General features: G+C 31.7%; 2 protein-coding genes across 2 annotated transcripts; both read left to right on the forward strand.

The window, feature by feature from the left end:
- The first annotated feature begins 46 nt into the window (after positions 1-46).
- On the forward strand, positions 47-9,339 carry LOC124533872 (vigilin). Its single transcript, XM_047109419.1, has 17 exons — positions 47-115; positions 207-273; positions 2,028-2,292; positions 2,626-2,841; positions 2,924-3,130; positions 3,534-3,749; positions 3,832-4,015; positions 4,097-4,227; positions 4,331-4,514; positions 4,589-5,545; positions 5,812-6,098; positions 6,213-6,458; positions 6,568-6,705; positions 6,796-6,890; positions 6,967-7,180; positions 7,264-7,476; positions 7,686-9,339. Exons 3-17 carry the CDS (start codon positions 2,074-2,076, stop codon positions 7,983-7,985), a joined length of 3,807 nt encoding a protein of 1,268 aa, XP_046965375.1. The 5' UTR covers positions 47-115; positions 207-273; positions 2,028-2,073; the 3' UTR covers positions 7,986-9,339.
- Positions 9,340-10,600: 1,261 nt separating this feature from the next.
- On the forward strand, positions 10,601-11,781 carry LOC124533846 (phosphatidylinositol N-acetylglucosaminyltransferase subunit P). Its single transcript, XM_047109384.1, has 3 exons — positions 10,601-10,677; positions 10,862-10,990; positions 11,154-11,781. The coding sequence occupies exon 3, from the start codon at positions 11,275-11,277 to the stop codon at positions 11,755-11,757; it is 483 nt and encodes a 160-aa protein (XP_046965340.1). The 5' UTR covers positions 10,601-10,677; positions 10,862-10,990; positions 11,154-11,274; the 3' UTR covers positions 11,758-11,781.
- Positions 11,782-14,627: the final 2,846 nt, after the last annotated feature.

Below are 14,627 nucleotides of genomic sequence, written 5' to 3' on the forward strand. Positions count from 1 at the left end.
AAATGTTACTCAATGCATACGGTTTTGAAAATACTGCTGGTAACCCTAATTCCTCGTACATAATCCAATGTCTGTACTCTGTGGTTTATATTCTCCTTGCTAGCGGTAGCACTGGGTACGTGTGTGCACGAAAATAATATTTTTTGTTTTCTTTTATATATGTATATATATAATAATACTAAAAGATAATTGTCTGTTTTTGATAGGAGGAAGAAACTGCGATCCTGGCGTTTCAAGGATAATTTTCCAGGTTGATTAGCTACAGTACATACGGTACGTACTGATATATTTTACAAAGATTAGTTCCACGTCAAATGTGTTGGAAGAAGGTGACACGTATTATCAGAATCCGGAATACCGATTTTTGAATTACAAGCATTATTTTCATCTATTTTATCATTTTTTAACTTTATTAGAAATAAACGTTAATTTCTAGTGCATACTCAATATTATTAAAAATCGGGCATGACAATACTTTCAGCGAAAAATAGTAGAATGAATTTTAGAAGTCCTATTACATACCGATACCATGTTATTATTGTTTATTACAAAAAAAAATATGCTGCTATAGTAGCTTCGTAACATAAGTAATTATCGTATTCCATATTGAATGATGATTCTTTTACAGACAAAAACACATGTTACTGATAAATTAGTTTTATTAGATTTAATTTTTTTTTGTATAAAAATACTTTTAAAAATGTAACAACGCTATTCTAGTAAGAAATAAATACTAAAAGTTTTTTTCTAATATGTACACTTTTTGGAAAACTAATTATAACTGCCTCGTTTCAAATGTAAATGAATCGTAGTTACATCATATTTAAAAGCTAAAAATTATAATAGTCTTCTTAATTGATCATCACTTTATTGAACTGAGAGACTCTTATTATTTTCATAAGTTACTTAGTCCACATGGTTTGCATCTTTCAACATTTTTCATAATACATTGATGATTTTGATCACTGTTTTTATGTATGAAACACATAATTATTTTTATAATAAACAATTTTGTACCATGTTACAGTATATAAAAATTATAAAATAAATGAATTGGAAAATAGTTTAATCTAAACATTTACTTTAAGCATACTATATATATAGACTATTATTACAGTAAAAGTATAGGCAGTGGTTACTAATTTGTATAGTTTATGAACATAGTCGTTAATATGACATTATTTCATAGCTGATTTATTTTTTGTGCTTAAAACATAAATAATTTGCTGCACTCTATGATTTTATTAATACAATATTTAAGTTAAATGTTTAAGTGATTAGCAACAGCTATTTAATCAAAATTTTCATTCAATTATCATCATGTTTACACTGTTATCAACATAAACTTATATACATATATCTAAACATATTGTGTCATTCTGATACCAATAAAAGTCATAAATCAGGATGAGTATAAAAAATGGTATTGGGTTACTTATAATTGAATAACAAAATAATGAATGAAATGGTTAAAAGTTTTTTAACTTAGTAAAGTTACATTCAGTTAAGTCATAGAAGAAGAAAAATCTTGATTTTCAAAATTTTTTTCATATAAATATATTGTGATAGAATTTTTGATTTAATTTTACTATAAATTTATATGAATATATACATATATTCTTATTACAAGTGTAAGTGTCGGTACCAATATTTTTTTTTATTAATAATTACATGTATGTCCTTTACATACATGTAATTATTAATAAAAAAAAATTACCTATTTTAATAACATAATACTATTTTAATAACAACATAATATGTTGTTATCCATAAAAGTAAAAATTGGAATTTGTAATAACTATAACTTCAAAATTTACATTAAGTTGACCCGACCTCTGTATGCTGATAAAAGTGATTTTATCTGTTATAACATTTTTTCACTTTCAATATTCAAATGTCCTTCAATTTCGTTATTTAAATGTAAGTCGATGAGCGTCTCAATTCAACAAATAAATTAAACAATTGTTCAAACAAGTTATGTAAACTGATTGCTTAGTCTATTGAAATTGACGTCTTTCATTCTATAGTACTGTAACGACTTGGCGCGAACAAGGACTGCTGGAGGAGACGAAAATGATGCATCAGCAATCCATGATGGTTGGAGATATGATACCCGTACATTCTGAAATACCCGTGCATACTGAAGAGATGAATAACGTTGGGTACGACAATAGTAACTCGTACGCTTATGACGACTTGTTTCCGGCTCTGCCGCATTCGCAGCCACCTGTGCAGCGCAACATCCAACAAGTCACTAATAAACTACGTGTCGGCTCTTCGCTTCATACTCAGGTAATGATAATAATTATTAAATTGAAGATAATTTATACATTAAAGATAAAAAAAATTAAGTGGTGCTGATAAAAAAAACACATTCCATTTACTAAACATATGCATTCAATCCATAATCTTTTATTTCGATTGATTAAATATTTAACAACAATCCATTGAAATTAAAGATTATTTTAATGTTATCTTACACTATAATTTTGTAAGGTTTTTTATTTCGTTTTTTTTTTTTTTTATATAGTTTGATATCTTGTGATTTTAATATGAATTACAATTAAGTTAAATTTAAACTTTATTAAATATTTAAAAATATTATAAGCTTGTTCTCAATTCTAGGTTTTCCATGTGCCATATGAAGAAAGAAAATTGGACAATGCTAACACTTTTGGCGAGGGCGAATCTTTGAGAACTTGTCAATCAATCACCAAGGACACCGGAGCCCATATTGAGATTTCTACTAGCAAGGATGGAAGCTTAACTTTTCTGATAACAGGAAAACACAGCTCCGTTCTTGATGCAAGACGACTTATATTAACTCATTTTCAGCAACAGGTTTAACAACATTATTAATTTTTTCTTCTATTTTAGTTTGAAAAATATTTTCAGTTATACTTACAAATTAATATTTTTTTAGGCAAGCAAGCAAATAACAATCCCTAAAGAACACCACCGATGGATTCTAGGCAAGCAAGGACAAAAATTGAAAGAGCTTGAGAAGGTTACTGCTACTAAGATTAGTGTCCCCGGTATAGCTGACAACAATGAGACTGTTACGATTACCGGTACAAAAGAAGGAATTGAAAAAGCTGAACATGAAATTCGTGTCTGCTCTGAAGAACAGGTATTGATATTATTAACCTATATATATATATACTGATAACATATTGAATATTATAATAAATTATAAAATTTATTTACTGGATAAAATTAACAGAACATTATGAAAATACCATGACATATGACCATTTATTTATTCCATATGCTATTTATGTAAAAAATATGAGTTTGTTAAAAGCTAATGCTGCAAATAACATTAAAGTGGATAAAACCAAAAGGTACTCATTGCATCAATTTTTTTTTAAAGTTTTGTAGCTTTTTGTATTGACGGCTATACTGCCTTATATCAAATATTTATTCTATATTCAGGGACACCATCAGGCCAGAAGCACGACTAAGTGGTCCTGACCTGAAGGTGCCTTACGGGACTTGTAATGTTAATATAATAATGTCTTTATTTATTTCAGTCGCGTAAAGCTCTCGAGCGTATCACAGTACCGAAGATCTATCATCCATTCATCCATGGTCCATTCGGGGAACGCTCTGCCGCGCTTAGTGCAGAAACCGGAGCTCGAATTCATATTCCGCCTGCGTCGACTCAAAGCGATGAAATCGTTATTGCGGGAGAGAAAAATGGAGTTTTAGCAGCTAAAGCACAAATAGAGCAGATTTATGAAGAAATGGTAATTCTAATGTTAATCAATAATGTTTTTTAGTTTCCTACAAAATGGTCAATTAATGTATTGTGTAATTTTATATAAATAGGCTAAGAAATGCTCAACTGTTCGTGTTGAAGTACCTAAGTCTCAACATAAATATGTGATTGGTGCCCGAGGAAATACGATTCAGGAAATTTTGAAGGAAACTGGAGTCTCGGTTGAAATGCCCCCACCTGATTCACCGACTGGCACTATCACTCTTCATGGTCCACATAATAAAATTGGTCTTGGTATGTCAACTATATATATAATATTTATTGTGAGGAAACAATTACTTTTATTGCTACATCATTTTTTCTTATTCTTTACAGCCCTGTCTAAGGTTTGTGAAAAAGCTAACTCTGTCAAAACTGCAACTGTTGATGCTCCAACATGGATCCATAAATATATTATTGGAAAGAATGGCTCTAACATTAAAAAGATTACCCAAGACTTTTCAAAGGTAAGATGTTGATTAAAATATAAAAAAATATTCATCTTCTGCATTTTCACTAAACAGACAACAATTGATTTATTATTATAATAATTTATATATTTCTATTTAGGTACATGTTGATATAACACATTCCGAGGACAAGGTTAAAATAGACGGGCCACCAGAAGAGGTAGAACGCGCTCAAGTTGAACTGGATGACTTTGTCAAGAATTTGCTTGCAACACTTACATATGTCGAGCTTACTGTTGATCCTAAATTCTTTAAACATATTATTGGCAAAAATGGATCAAATAGTGAGTACTTAAACCAAAGCTCTTAAAAATAATACATTATATTTCAAATAAATAATGATTGATTATTTTTCTAGTTAACAGACTGAAGGACGAGACTGGTGTAGTAATAAACATTATTGAAAACGAAGGAAACAACGTAATCCGTATTGAAGGCAGTCATCAAGGCGTCGCGGATGCCGAGAGGGAATTAAGAGAGATGGTAATGAAACTAGAGAACGAAAGATCCAAAGAAGTTTTTGTAGATCATAGATACATTAAATCATTAATAGGAGTTAGGGGCGACAAAATTAAAGAAATTCGTGAAAAGTTCGATCGTGTACTCATATCACTGCCAGACCAAGGTCAAAAAAGAAGTCCAATTAAATTAAGAGGACCCCAAGAAGACATTGAAAAATGTGAAAAATACCTCCACAAATTAATGAAAGAGATTGCCGAATCATCCTATGTCCAGGAAGTGCCTATTTTTAAACAATTTCATAAATTTATTATTGGTAAAGGTGGTGCTAATTTAAGAAAGATTCGAGATGAAACTCAAACTGCAATTGATCTTCCTGCAGAAGGAGACGATAGCGATGTTATTACTGTAAGAGGTAAACGGGAAAATGTAGAGGAAGCCGTTAAAAGGATACAGCAAATCCACAACGAAAAAGCGAATATTGTAACCGACGAAGTTACGATTGCGCCTAAGTACTATAATTCATTAATTGGTGCAGGCGGGAAACTCATTCATTCCATTATGGAGGAGTGTGGCGGTGTACTTATTAAATTTCCGCCTGCCGATAGCGATAGTGATAAGGTATTGATTAGGGGTCCTATCGAAGATGTTGAAAAGGCTAAACAGCAATTATTAGCTCACGCAAGCGAACGAGAACTCACATCTCACACAGCGCACGTTCGCGCTAAACCAGAGCACCACAAGTTCCTAATTGGAAAGAGCGGCGCAAATATTAAAAAGATTCGGGAGCAGACCGGAGCTCGTATTGTATTCCCGACAGAAAAAGATGAAGACAAGGAAGCCATTTTCATTATAGGTAAGACAAACTCTTTTTTAAAATTATTTATGGCAATGAAATATATACTTACGAGTAATTTTAAGTAATAGACGATTTTTTAATACATTGTTTGACATATGTATTTTGCTTGGTGAGTGTTGCATGTGACACCAATGTAACATTTAATTCAAACAGTATGATTCAAACATTACATTTTTGTTAGAAGTTAAAGTTTTTTAAATTATTTGTGCAATTATGTGAATGGCTCTCTTGTATATAAGATTAATAACCTGTAAATACAATAGGACGTGAGGAGCAAGTAGAAGCGGCTCGTAAACAACTAGAAACTGCCGTGGCCGAAATTAGCAACGTATCGGAAGGTGAAATGTCTGTGGACCCTCGCCATCACCGTCACTTCGTAGCACGACGAGGGGAAGTGTTACGACGCATTGCAGACGATTGCGGCGGTGTGCAGATATCGTTCCCACGCCAGGGCGTCAGCAGCGATCGTGTGGTTCTAAAGGGACCTAAAGAATGCATTGAGGCCGCTAAGAACCGTATCAATGAAATAATCGAAGACTTAGAAGCCAAGGTAGTATTGTCGTTTTATTGGTATATTACATATGCAGACCATTACAACATATTAAAAAACTTACCTTTTATTAAATGAAGTTTGCGTTATGCTAACCTTCACAATATTTTTCAGGTTACAATTGAATGCATTATTCCTCAAAGGCATCACCGCACAGTAATGGGTGCTCGGGGTGCCAAGGTTAAAGACATCACAGCTGAATTTGATGTGCAGATTAAGTTCCCAGAGCGCGATCCTACAGAAGGCGCAGATATACCTGTTAAAAATGACGAAAGCTCAGAACCAAGTTTTAATGACGTAATCAGAATAATGGGGCGCCCTGAAAACTGTGAAGCTGCTAAGAAAGCCTTGCTTGATCAGGTGATTTGATTACTTTTATGCCACAAATTTTGATTTAATCAATAGTTCTTGTTCTTTAAAATTTGCTTGTATATCCAATATATTTTACTATTTTCTCATTACAAACTAGGTGCCGGTAACAATTGATGTGGAAGTACCAAATGATTTACATAGATTGCTTGCTGGTCAAAAGAGAAGAGAACTGATGCAAACCTACGATGTTCACATTTTGATGCCTCCTAATGAAGATAGTAGTGACATTGTAAAGGTAAATTTACTTTTATTTAATATAATAATTGAGGGAGCTTGACTTAGCATTTATTGATTTTTTTTATATATCTGTTTTTTAATGTGTTAGGTAACTGGAACACCAACGAATGTTGAAAAAGCTAAGTTGGCATTAGCTGACAAAATTATTGAAATGGAGAAAGAAAAAGAAGATAGACTTTTGAGGTAATTTTGTAAGCATATAATGTATACATACATTAAATATTTGATTTTTTGAAACTAATGTTTTAAATTTCTTTAGGTCTTATGAATTGAAATTCAAAGTAGATCCTGAATATCATCCTTTGGTTATTGGTAAAGGAGGTTCAGTGATCACAAAAATTCGCACTGATTACGGAGTACAAATCAACTTGCCAAAAAGAGGGGAACCAGATGATGACATCATCACTGTTCAGGGTTATGAAGATAAGGCAATTCAAGCCAAAGAAGCCATCATGGCCATTGTTCACCAACTTGTAAGTTTGTTTTTATAGCTTTTGGCACACTTGTATTGTTCTTATGTTATTTATTTATAATAAAAATAAATTATTCTATATAGGATAATCAATATCGGGATGAAGTAGACATTGATCCTCGAGTTCACAGGAGGCTTATTGGCCTCCGCGGCAAGAACATCCGACGCATAATGGACGAGTACAAAGTTGATATAAGATTCCCAAAACAGGGCGATGATAGCATTGTTGTGATAACAGGTGATGAAGATAATGTTTTGGATGCCAAGGACCATCTCCTTAATCTTGCAGAAGAATATGTGAGTATATTTACAATTCTATGTATCGTTTATTGTTATGTTAATTCTTTTTAATTGAGTACAAACATTTATTGAAATGCATTATATAAATTGCTGGTATGTACTTATGTAGATATGGAAACTTAAGTTAATATTATTACTGCAATTTTAATTTATGTTAACTAAATTGTTAATGGTATTTTAGATATTCTAAACTGTTTTGTTGTTAGTTGCAAGATGTAGTGGATCGATACCAGAGGCCAGCGGCACCGTCTCTGGGTGATTTCGGAGACGTGCTGGCTGGTGAGGCTGCCGCTGTGGGCGGCGGCGGCGCGGTGGGTGCCGCTGGCGCCACTGCTACCGGAGGCGCGCAAGCAGCGGCTACCCCCGGTTTCGTCGTGAAAGGCGGCCCTTGGGAGCAGCGCGCGCCGGACACAGCGTCCACGCACGAGTTCCCCACCATGCCGGGCGCACCGAGGGCAGCCGCGCCCAGCCCCGCGCCCACCGCCGCGTGGGGTCCGCGTCGCTAAGTCTTCCCAGTTCGACCACGTCCCCCGATGTCACGTATTCGTATATAGATTAACCAAAAGACAGAAATAACTTCGAACACGTCGAAGCAAAAGCTAATATGATAAACGACCTATATCAATTTGATGCTGCTGATCACAGCAACCATGCTATTGTGTAATCTTTTATTAGACTCGTTAGATACCGAGACAACGGGTGGACTTGTGATTATACACATTATAGATGTATACTGTTTACATATACTAAATCTCTTCATATTATTGACAGAATTAATTTGCTTAATTATTTTATTATGTCTCCGATTTAGTAGACTTGCAAATGGATCAGAAACGCCAACTAAGATCGCAATTGTTATTGAGCATTGACAAGCAATTAAATATTTCATTCCTTCACTCAAATTATATCCAATTATTTAAAATTTACGGTTTTTCGTATTAATTTTCAATTTAGAATGATAGTGCCGAAATACGCCATATGTATGTATATTAAAAAATCGTTATTATATTGATAATATAACATTTTACAGAAAATAACATTTTCTGATTTGCATAGATAGTACTTTTGATACATATGCATAATTAATTTAAATGTAAAGGACCGATATATACGCGATAATATTTTTTAATAAAAATAATATTGTTTATCAGAAACATTTTTAAGGAAATAGGTTATGGGTAAAGTTTGGAAAAACATATGTTATATTTTTAGATTGCTTCTTTTATATGCTATGGTTAGAGTAATTTCAAGGGAGTCTCGTTATTCAGTTTCATATACTGGCCGTTGTTCAATTGTCTTTGGATAGCATATTTGCATATCACATTGTTAATTACTTACTTAACAAGTCTGATTATAAATGAGAACCAAATTATTACTATCAATTTATACATAATAAACTAATGGTAATTTTCATTGAAATTTCCTTCAAAAATTGTATGATCATATCTAAAATATAACTGAAAGTGGATTATTAATAACTAGTCATATAACTTATCAGTAAGCAAATCTAAATTTGTGTATGGGTTTGTTAAATTATTTATTTGCAAAATTCGTCTTATAATATCAATTGAAGAAACATCTACTTCAGACTTTTATATGTACATTGTACAGTAAAAAAAAATTCCAATCTTTAAACATAACATATTATTGTTAAAAATGTTATGTTGTACTTATTGGTTAAAATAATAATGAAATAATTTTACATAATAATTGTTTTGTTTTTTTCTACATTGTTTTGTAAGTGTTGCCTAAAGCAGTAAATAAATCATTACTAATTAATAAGACGAGAATGAATATTTTTACAAAGTAATTTGTACATAGTGAATTGTGTTTGAAATATTAATAAAGTCTTTTACAGTACTTTTTTCTTTTGTATTTAATAATTTTCTATGAACAAACATAATAGACTTGTTTCTTTTTATCTAGTATAAGGTGGAAGGTAGAAAGGTTATCTGTTTCATACTGGTCTAAAATATGGCAAAATGGATGGGTTTCAATAAAAAAAATTTGCACTGATACAATGAACGAGTTTGATGATAACTCGTTCACACTGTATCATTACTTATCACTTTTTGTAAATTTTGAGTATCGTACTTTTGATTGTGTGAACTAGATCTTTGTCTTGTAAATATAACATTTTGTTGAATAATTTTCGTCGTCTTTAGTCCTCAATAGGTATTGAGGATATATATATATATAGGTATTCTCTGGTTATTGTTATATGTCCTTTATAACCAATTTACAAAACTTAATCATAGTCCCAAAAATGGTTCCCTCATTCAGCGGAGTCTAACATTTTAATTGCACATAAAGAGTCTAGCAATACAGCCCAGTCCAGAATCCAATATTCTTTATGCGCAATTCGTTTGTGATTCTGACTAAAAGCTGAAGTATAATATCTCTATATTTTACGGTTGTCTTTGATGCTGTAAGTCACTACTTTACAAATTGTGGTAACTGGATATATTGGAAGTAGTAAACATTGTTGTTTATTTTTCAGGCGGGCATCTTTTAATATACAATTTTCGACAATGTTTAACGTGACCTCATTCGGCCGCCCAGGGCGTAGGTCGTCAACAATCGATCCTTGACCTTGTTTAAATAGACCATTCCACTTTTAAACCATGGTTTTATCAGGTCAGTGAATTCCATAAATGGTCTGCATCTTACTCTTTATGACTTGAGTGGATTTTCTATGTTTGATCAAGAACTTTATCATAGTGTTATTTTTATTTGTTTTTGCTCTTTCTTTCTTTGTTGGTCTTACTGCCTACTGGGTTGGATTTAAAAAATGGGTGAGATTCAACTAAGAAAACGAAAGCGTTATGAGTTCCATGAATATATCAATTGATCAAACATATTTGAATGCTTTGTTTAAAAAAAACGTAATAATTGTTGTATATTAGCTAGCTTAACAGAAAATAAAATACTTTGATATATAAAATAATACAAGCTACCAGGTTTGAATTTGCCAATATTCCAAGTATATAGTAATGTATAAATAAATTTTATTTTAGACTTCAGTCTTCTAAATTATTTAATACAAGGATCGTTTCTTTTTTTTTTAACGGTAATTTATCGATTTTTTCATTTCCTAAATATGTGGTACTTTATTATTATATTTCGTAATAGCAACACTCTTGATTGTCAAAATATATTATTCAAAGTGAAAATGGCAGATCAGTCACAGAAGAAGATGTTAGTAGTATTTAATTTTTTACTAAAATAATATGATTTTGAGTACAATAAAAGTATTTTTTATTTTTATTGATGCTTAAATATATATACGGAAATTGCGTAAATGATATAACGAATTTAATTCATGCTTTGAAAAGTTTGATTCAAAGTAAGTGGAAATCTAATTCCGATTTTTAAATTTCAGTTTATTAAAAATTCCCTTATTAAATAACGAACAAGCTCAATTAGTATCTGATGTATTAAATGTTGATAAGGAACTTAAGGGTAGTGGAGTCAACAGGGAAATTAGTATAGATGAAGACTGTCTTTTGGTGTGAGTATGCTTCAATTCAGAACTGATATATAGTAGGTTAATTATAATATGACTAAACTTGTGTAATATTTATTTAAAGGTCGAAAAGTATATCTCAGTTAATACATTAATGTTTTAATAAAAACAAATATTTGTTTTGTTTCAATGATCCATGTGTTTTCAGTACATTTGTTGGTGTTGACTACAAGAAATTACGAGTGACAATTAATGCTCTACTGAAAAATGTTAATCTGATAGTTAAAACACTAAGTTTATTTCACTAATTAATCTTGTAGCCTTTTAAAATGCCTGAACACACACCAGCTCCTACACCTTCTAGATCATTGTATGGTTTCTTCATGTACTTATTCAGTAAGACTGTTTTAGCCATTTATTGTGTCTGGGCTATAACTCCTGATTCTTATTTACATTATTTAAATATTTACTATTATCCACAAAAGTATTGGGCAATAGCCGTTCCTATACAATGTTTAGTAGGACTGACAATGTTTGCATTTTTAGTTTACCCCAGTTCAAACTTGATGTTGACAACTACAATAAAAAGTCTTAATACTATTCATGATACTTTTACAAGATATGATGATAAAATTACTGAAAGATCAAACAGTGTTGACAATAAATGTATATGTGTTAATAGTACTAAATGTATGAAATTGACATATTCAGCCAGCAATAAGGAACTTGTAGAAAACACTGTACCCCAACTAGTAGATTTAGATATAAGAATTGTCTCTAAGAAACTGTACCTTTGTAAGAAAGATAAATAAATTATGAGTGAAAGTTCTATTTTATTTATTGTTATGATTTTTCCATTACCTAATACTCTGAATATGTTGCTATGCTCTTTAATAGATGTTGAAAATTATGTATATTGGATTCATATGTGCTAACAACAATATTATTGTATCCAAATTACCTATGTAAAGAACAATACATGATATTTCTGTCTTCAACGGATTTATCAATGCTTAGAATATTGAATAATTGAACATAAATAAATTTGGACGACATAATATGAATTATTATACAATATTACATCTGAAATTTTTTATATGGCTTGAAATTAAGTTTGTTTACTGCCCGAACGTCGTCATATTTAATTAATCTGTGGAAAATGTATTCAAGGGCTTTTTAAATTTATTCCAAAATGCGAAAAGTGAGTTTGTATATAATGGTTGGTGTTAAGGAATGTAAATAAATTAAGGCTTGTTTTATTTATTTCATATTCAACCATAACTAGGGTTGATAAAGAACTTAGGTTTGTATTTAAATTGAGGTTACGAAAATAAATCTAAACGTTTTTAAACATTAGAGGATGGTAATTATACCCCACTATACGATTTTTGCGGTCGTTTATTGCTTTGCGGTAAATAGGTTTGCCTGGCTGTTTAAAAGACATTTTTTTATTAAAAATGTAGCTGAAAACAATGATGTTCTAGTAAACAGATATGTCATTAACGCACAAAAAGTGAATACGTCCTAATTGGGACGTTTTCCTTTAGTTGTTTTACGTAGTAAAACGTTATAAAACATCATAATTACGTAGTAATACGTTTTGCGTAATTAAAACATATAGTTGTCCCTTTTACTTATTGTTTTTATCAAGCTATCCTTTTTACTTGTAACTAAAGGTAAAATAAACGGTCCCCGGCGCGGCACTCTTTTTTTCTGTTGTTTAGTATGGGCATAGCATATCTGTTTATTAGAATATCAGTGGCTGAAAATAAAAATATTTGGGAACATCACATAAGGCTTGAGTAACATTAATTATACCTAACAAATAATTTGAGGTTGTAACAAGAAGAAAAAAAAAATTATATATTTAGAAATATTTATAAGGGGATTTAAATGTCTGATAAGTCAGCGATCCATTAAATTGTGTAAAAGAGTTTGAAAGTAAAAAGTAACATTGAAAGTACTCAAGTAGTATGCTACGGCAAAATACTCGACTAAATTATTTCGATATGATGTCATTTTGTAATCTCTACATAGTATTAAACAAAGTCGCTTCCCTCAGTTAGACGCAATGGATTTTATAGAGGGTTTCATTTATAAAAAGATAAATTTCACAGAAGTTTCACGTTAAATAATGCATATTCTAGAGAAGATAGGCCAAAAATTTCATTTTCGGAAGATTTTATGCTTTACTTTATTCAGCTCATTTTGAAAAATATTTAAATGACTATATTTAATGGATCAATTATGTGCTCGAAAAATTAATTCTGTACTTTACAAAAATTGATTCTAACTAACTTGTGAAAGACATCACTTAGCCAGCCGATTTTCGTCGAGGAAAATTTATGTAATATTGGGAATGACTCAATGTTATATTATGAATAAAAAAACTTATAATAATTATATGTAGTATATATATTACGTATAATAGTGCTTCATTATTTATTATATGCAGTATTTATATTACGTATAATAGTGCTTCAATATTTTATAACGTACGTGAGGTATACCATTCCGGGTCCCTTGGGGATAAAAGAATACGAGCACAGCAAGTCTAAGCAGATAGCCTGGTATCAGCGTTACATTGAGAAAAAAAACAAGGCTTGACCAAAATTGGAATTTTGTGTTATTTATATACCCTGACCTAAGGCAGGGTGCACACCTTGTAAGACAATATATTGGCCTTCTGAGCTCCCGTGAGATTAGGGATCCCGTGTAACTGGCTGGCTGGATTTTATCTAGGTTTAAATCATACAAAGTTACACCCAAGTACCTACTGACACGTCATAATTCACGATTTCTTTGACTGAAATTGAAGTTCCAGTTTTTTTACGTAGATGTGGATTTATTTGTAAAGGGCTATTTTGACTAAGAGCATAAATTGACACAACAACAACAGCCTGTAAATTCCCACTGCTGGGTTAAAGGCCTCCTCTCCCTTAAAGGAGAAGGTTTGGAACATACTCCACCACGCTGTTCCAATGCGGGTTGGTGGAATTCACATGTGGCAGAATTTCTATGAAATTTGTCACATGCAGGTTTCCTCACGATGTTTTCCTTCACCGCCGAGTACGAGATGATTTATAAAGACAAATTAAGCACATGAATCAGCGGTGCTTGCCTGGGTTTGAACCCGCAATCATCGGTAAAGATGCACCCGTTCTAACCACTGGGCCATCTCGACTCGAAATTGACACATCATAATTTATTTAAAATGAAAATGAATTAATTGTTACTGTATTTTATATATCGAGACAATGGGCGCAAATAATAACAATACGCGGTAGCGTAGTTATTGTAGGATTAGTTGATGCAGGGCACAATGGCCCTGGAGCTCAGGAGGCGTAAGGAAAGAGGGGGAGAGGGCCTGATTATTTTTCTATACACTATGACCCTTGCCCTAGGTGGGCTATGTTGCAGAATATGAGTATCATATTAGTGTTAATAAGTAGGTAAATAAAATAATAGTAAAATATACTGCAATCATGGAGATTGCAATCGACTAAATCATTCACGCCCTTACTGTTAATGTTTAAGATATTTACATGTACACTAGCTACCAGAACTGACTCTTGGCTTAAAGATCTTACTTTACTACAAAAATAAGCTCTTACTTTTACCCCATGATCCTATTATAAATAATTTTATATATAAACAAATAATATAGTACAATAATTAATTA

This window comes from Vanessa cardui, chromosome 11 (genome assembly GCF_905220365.1).
Source record: "Vanessa cardui chromosome 11, ilVanCard2.1, whole genome shotgun sequence".
NCBI classification, from domain to species: Eukaryota; Metazoa; Arthropoda; class Insecta; order Lepidoptera; family Nymphalidae; genus Vanessa; species Vanessa cardui.

Coding starts and splice junctions, on each gene's coding strand:
- LOC124533872 (XM_047109419.1), top strand. CDS start 2,074: ATGATGCATCAGCAATCCATGATGGTTGGAGATATGATACCCGTACAT. Junction 3,750..3,831: donor AGCAGATTTATGAAGAAATG/GTAATTCTAATG, acceptor TTATATAAATAG/GCTAAGAAATGCTCAACTGT. Junction 4,515..4,588: donor TGGCAAAAATGGATCAAATA/GTGAGTACTTAA, acceptor TTATTTTTCTAG/TTAACAGACTGAAGGACGAG.
- LOC124533846 (XM_047109384.1), top strand. CDS start 11,275: ATGCCTGAACACACACCAGCTCCTACACCTTCTAGATCATTGTATGGT.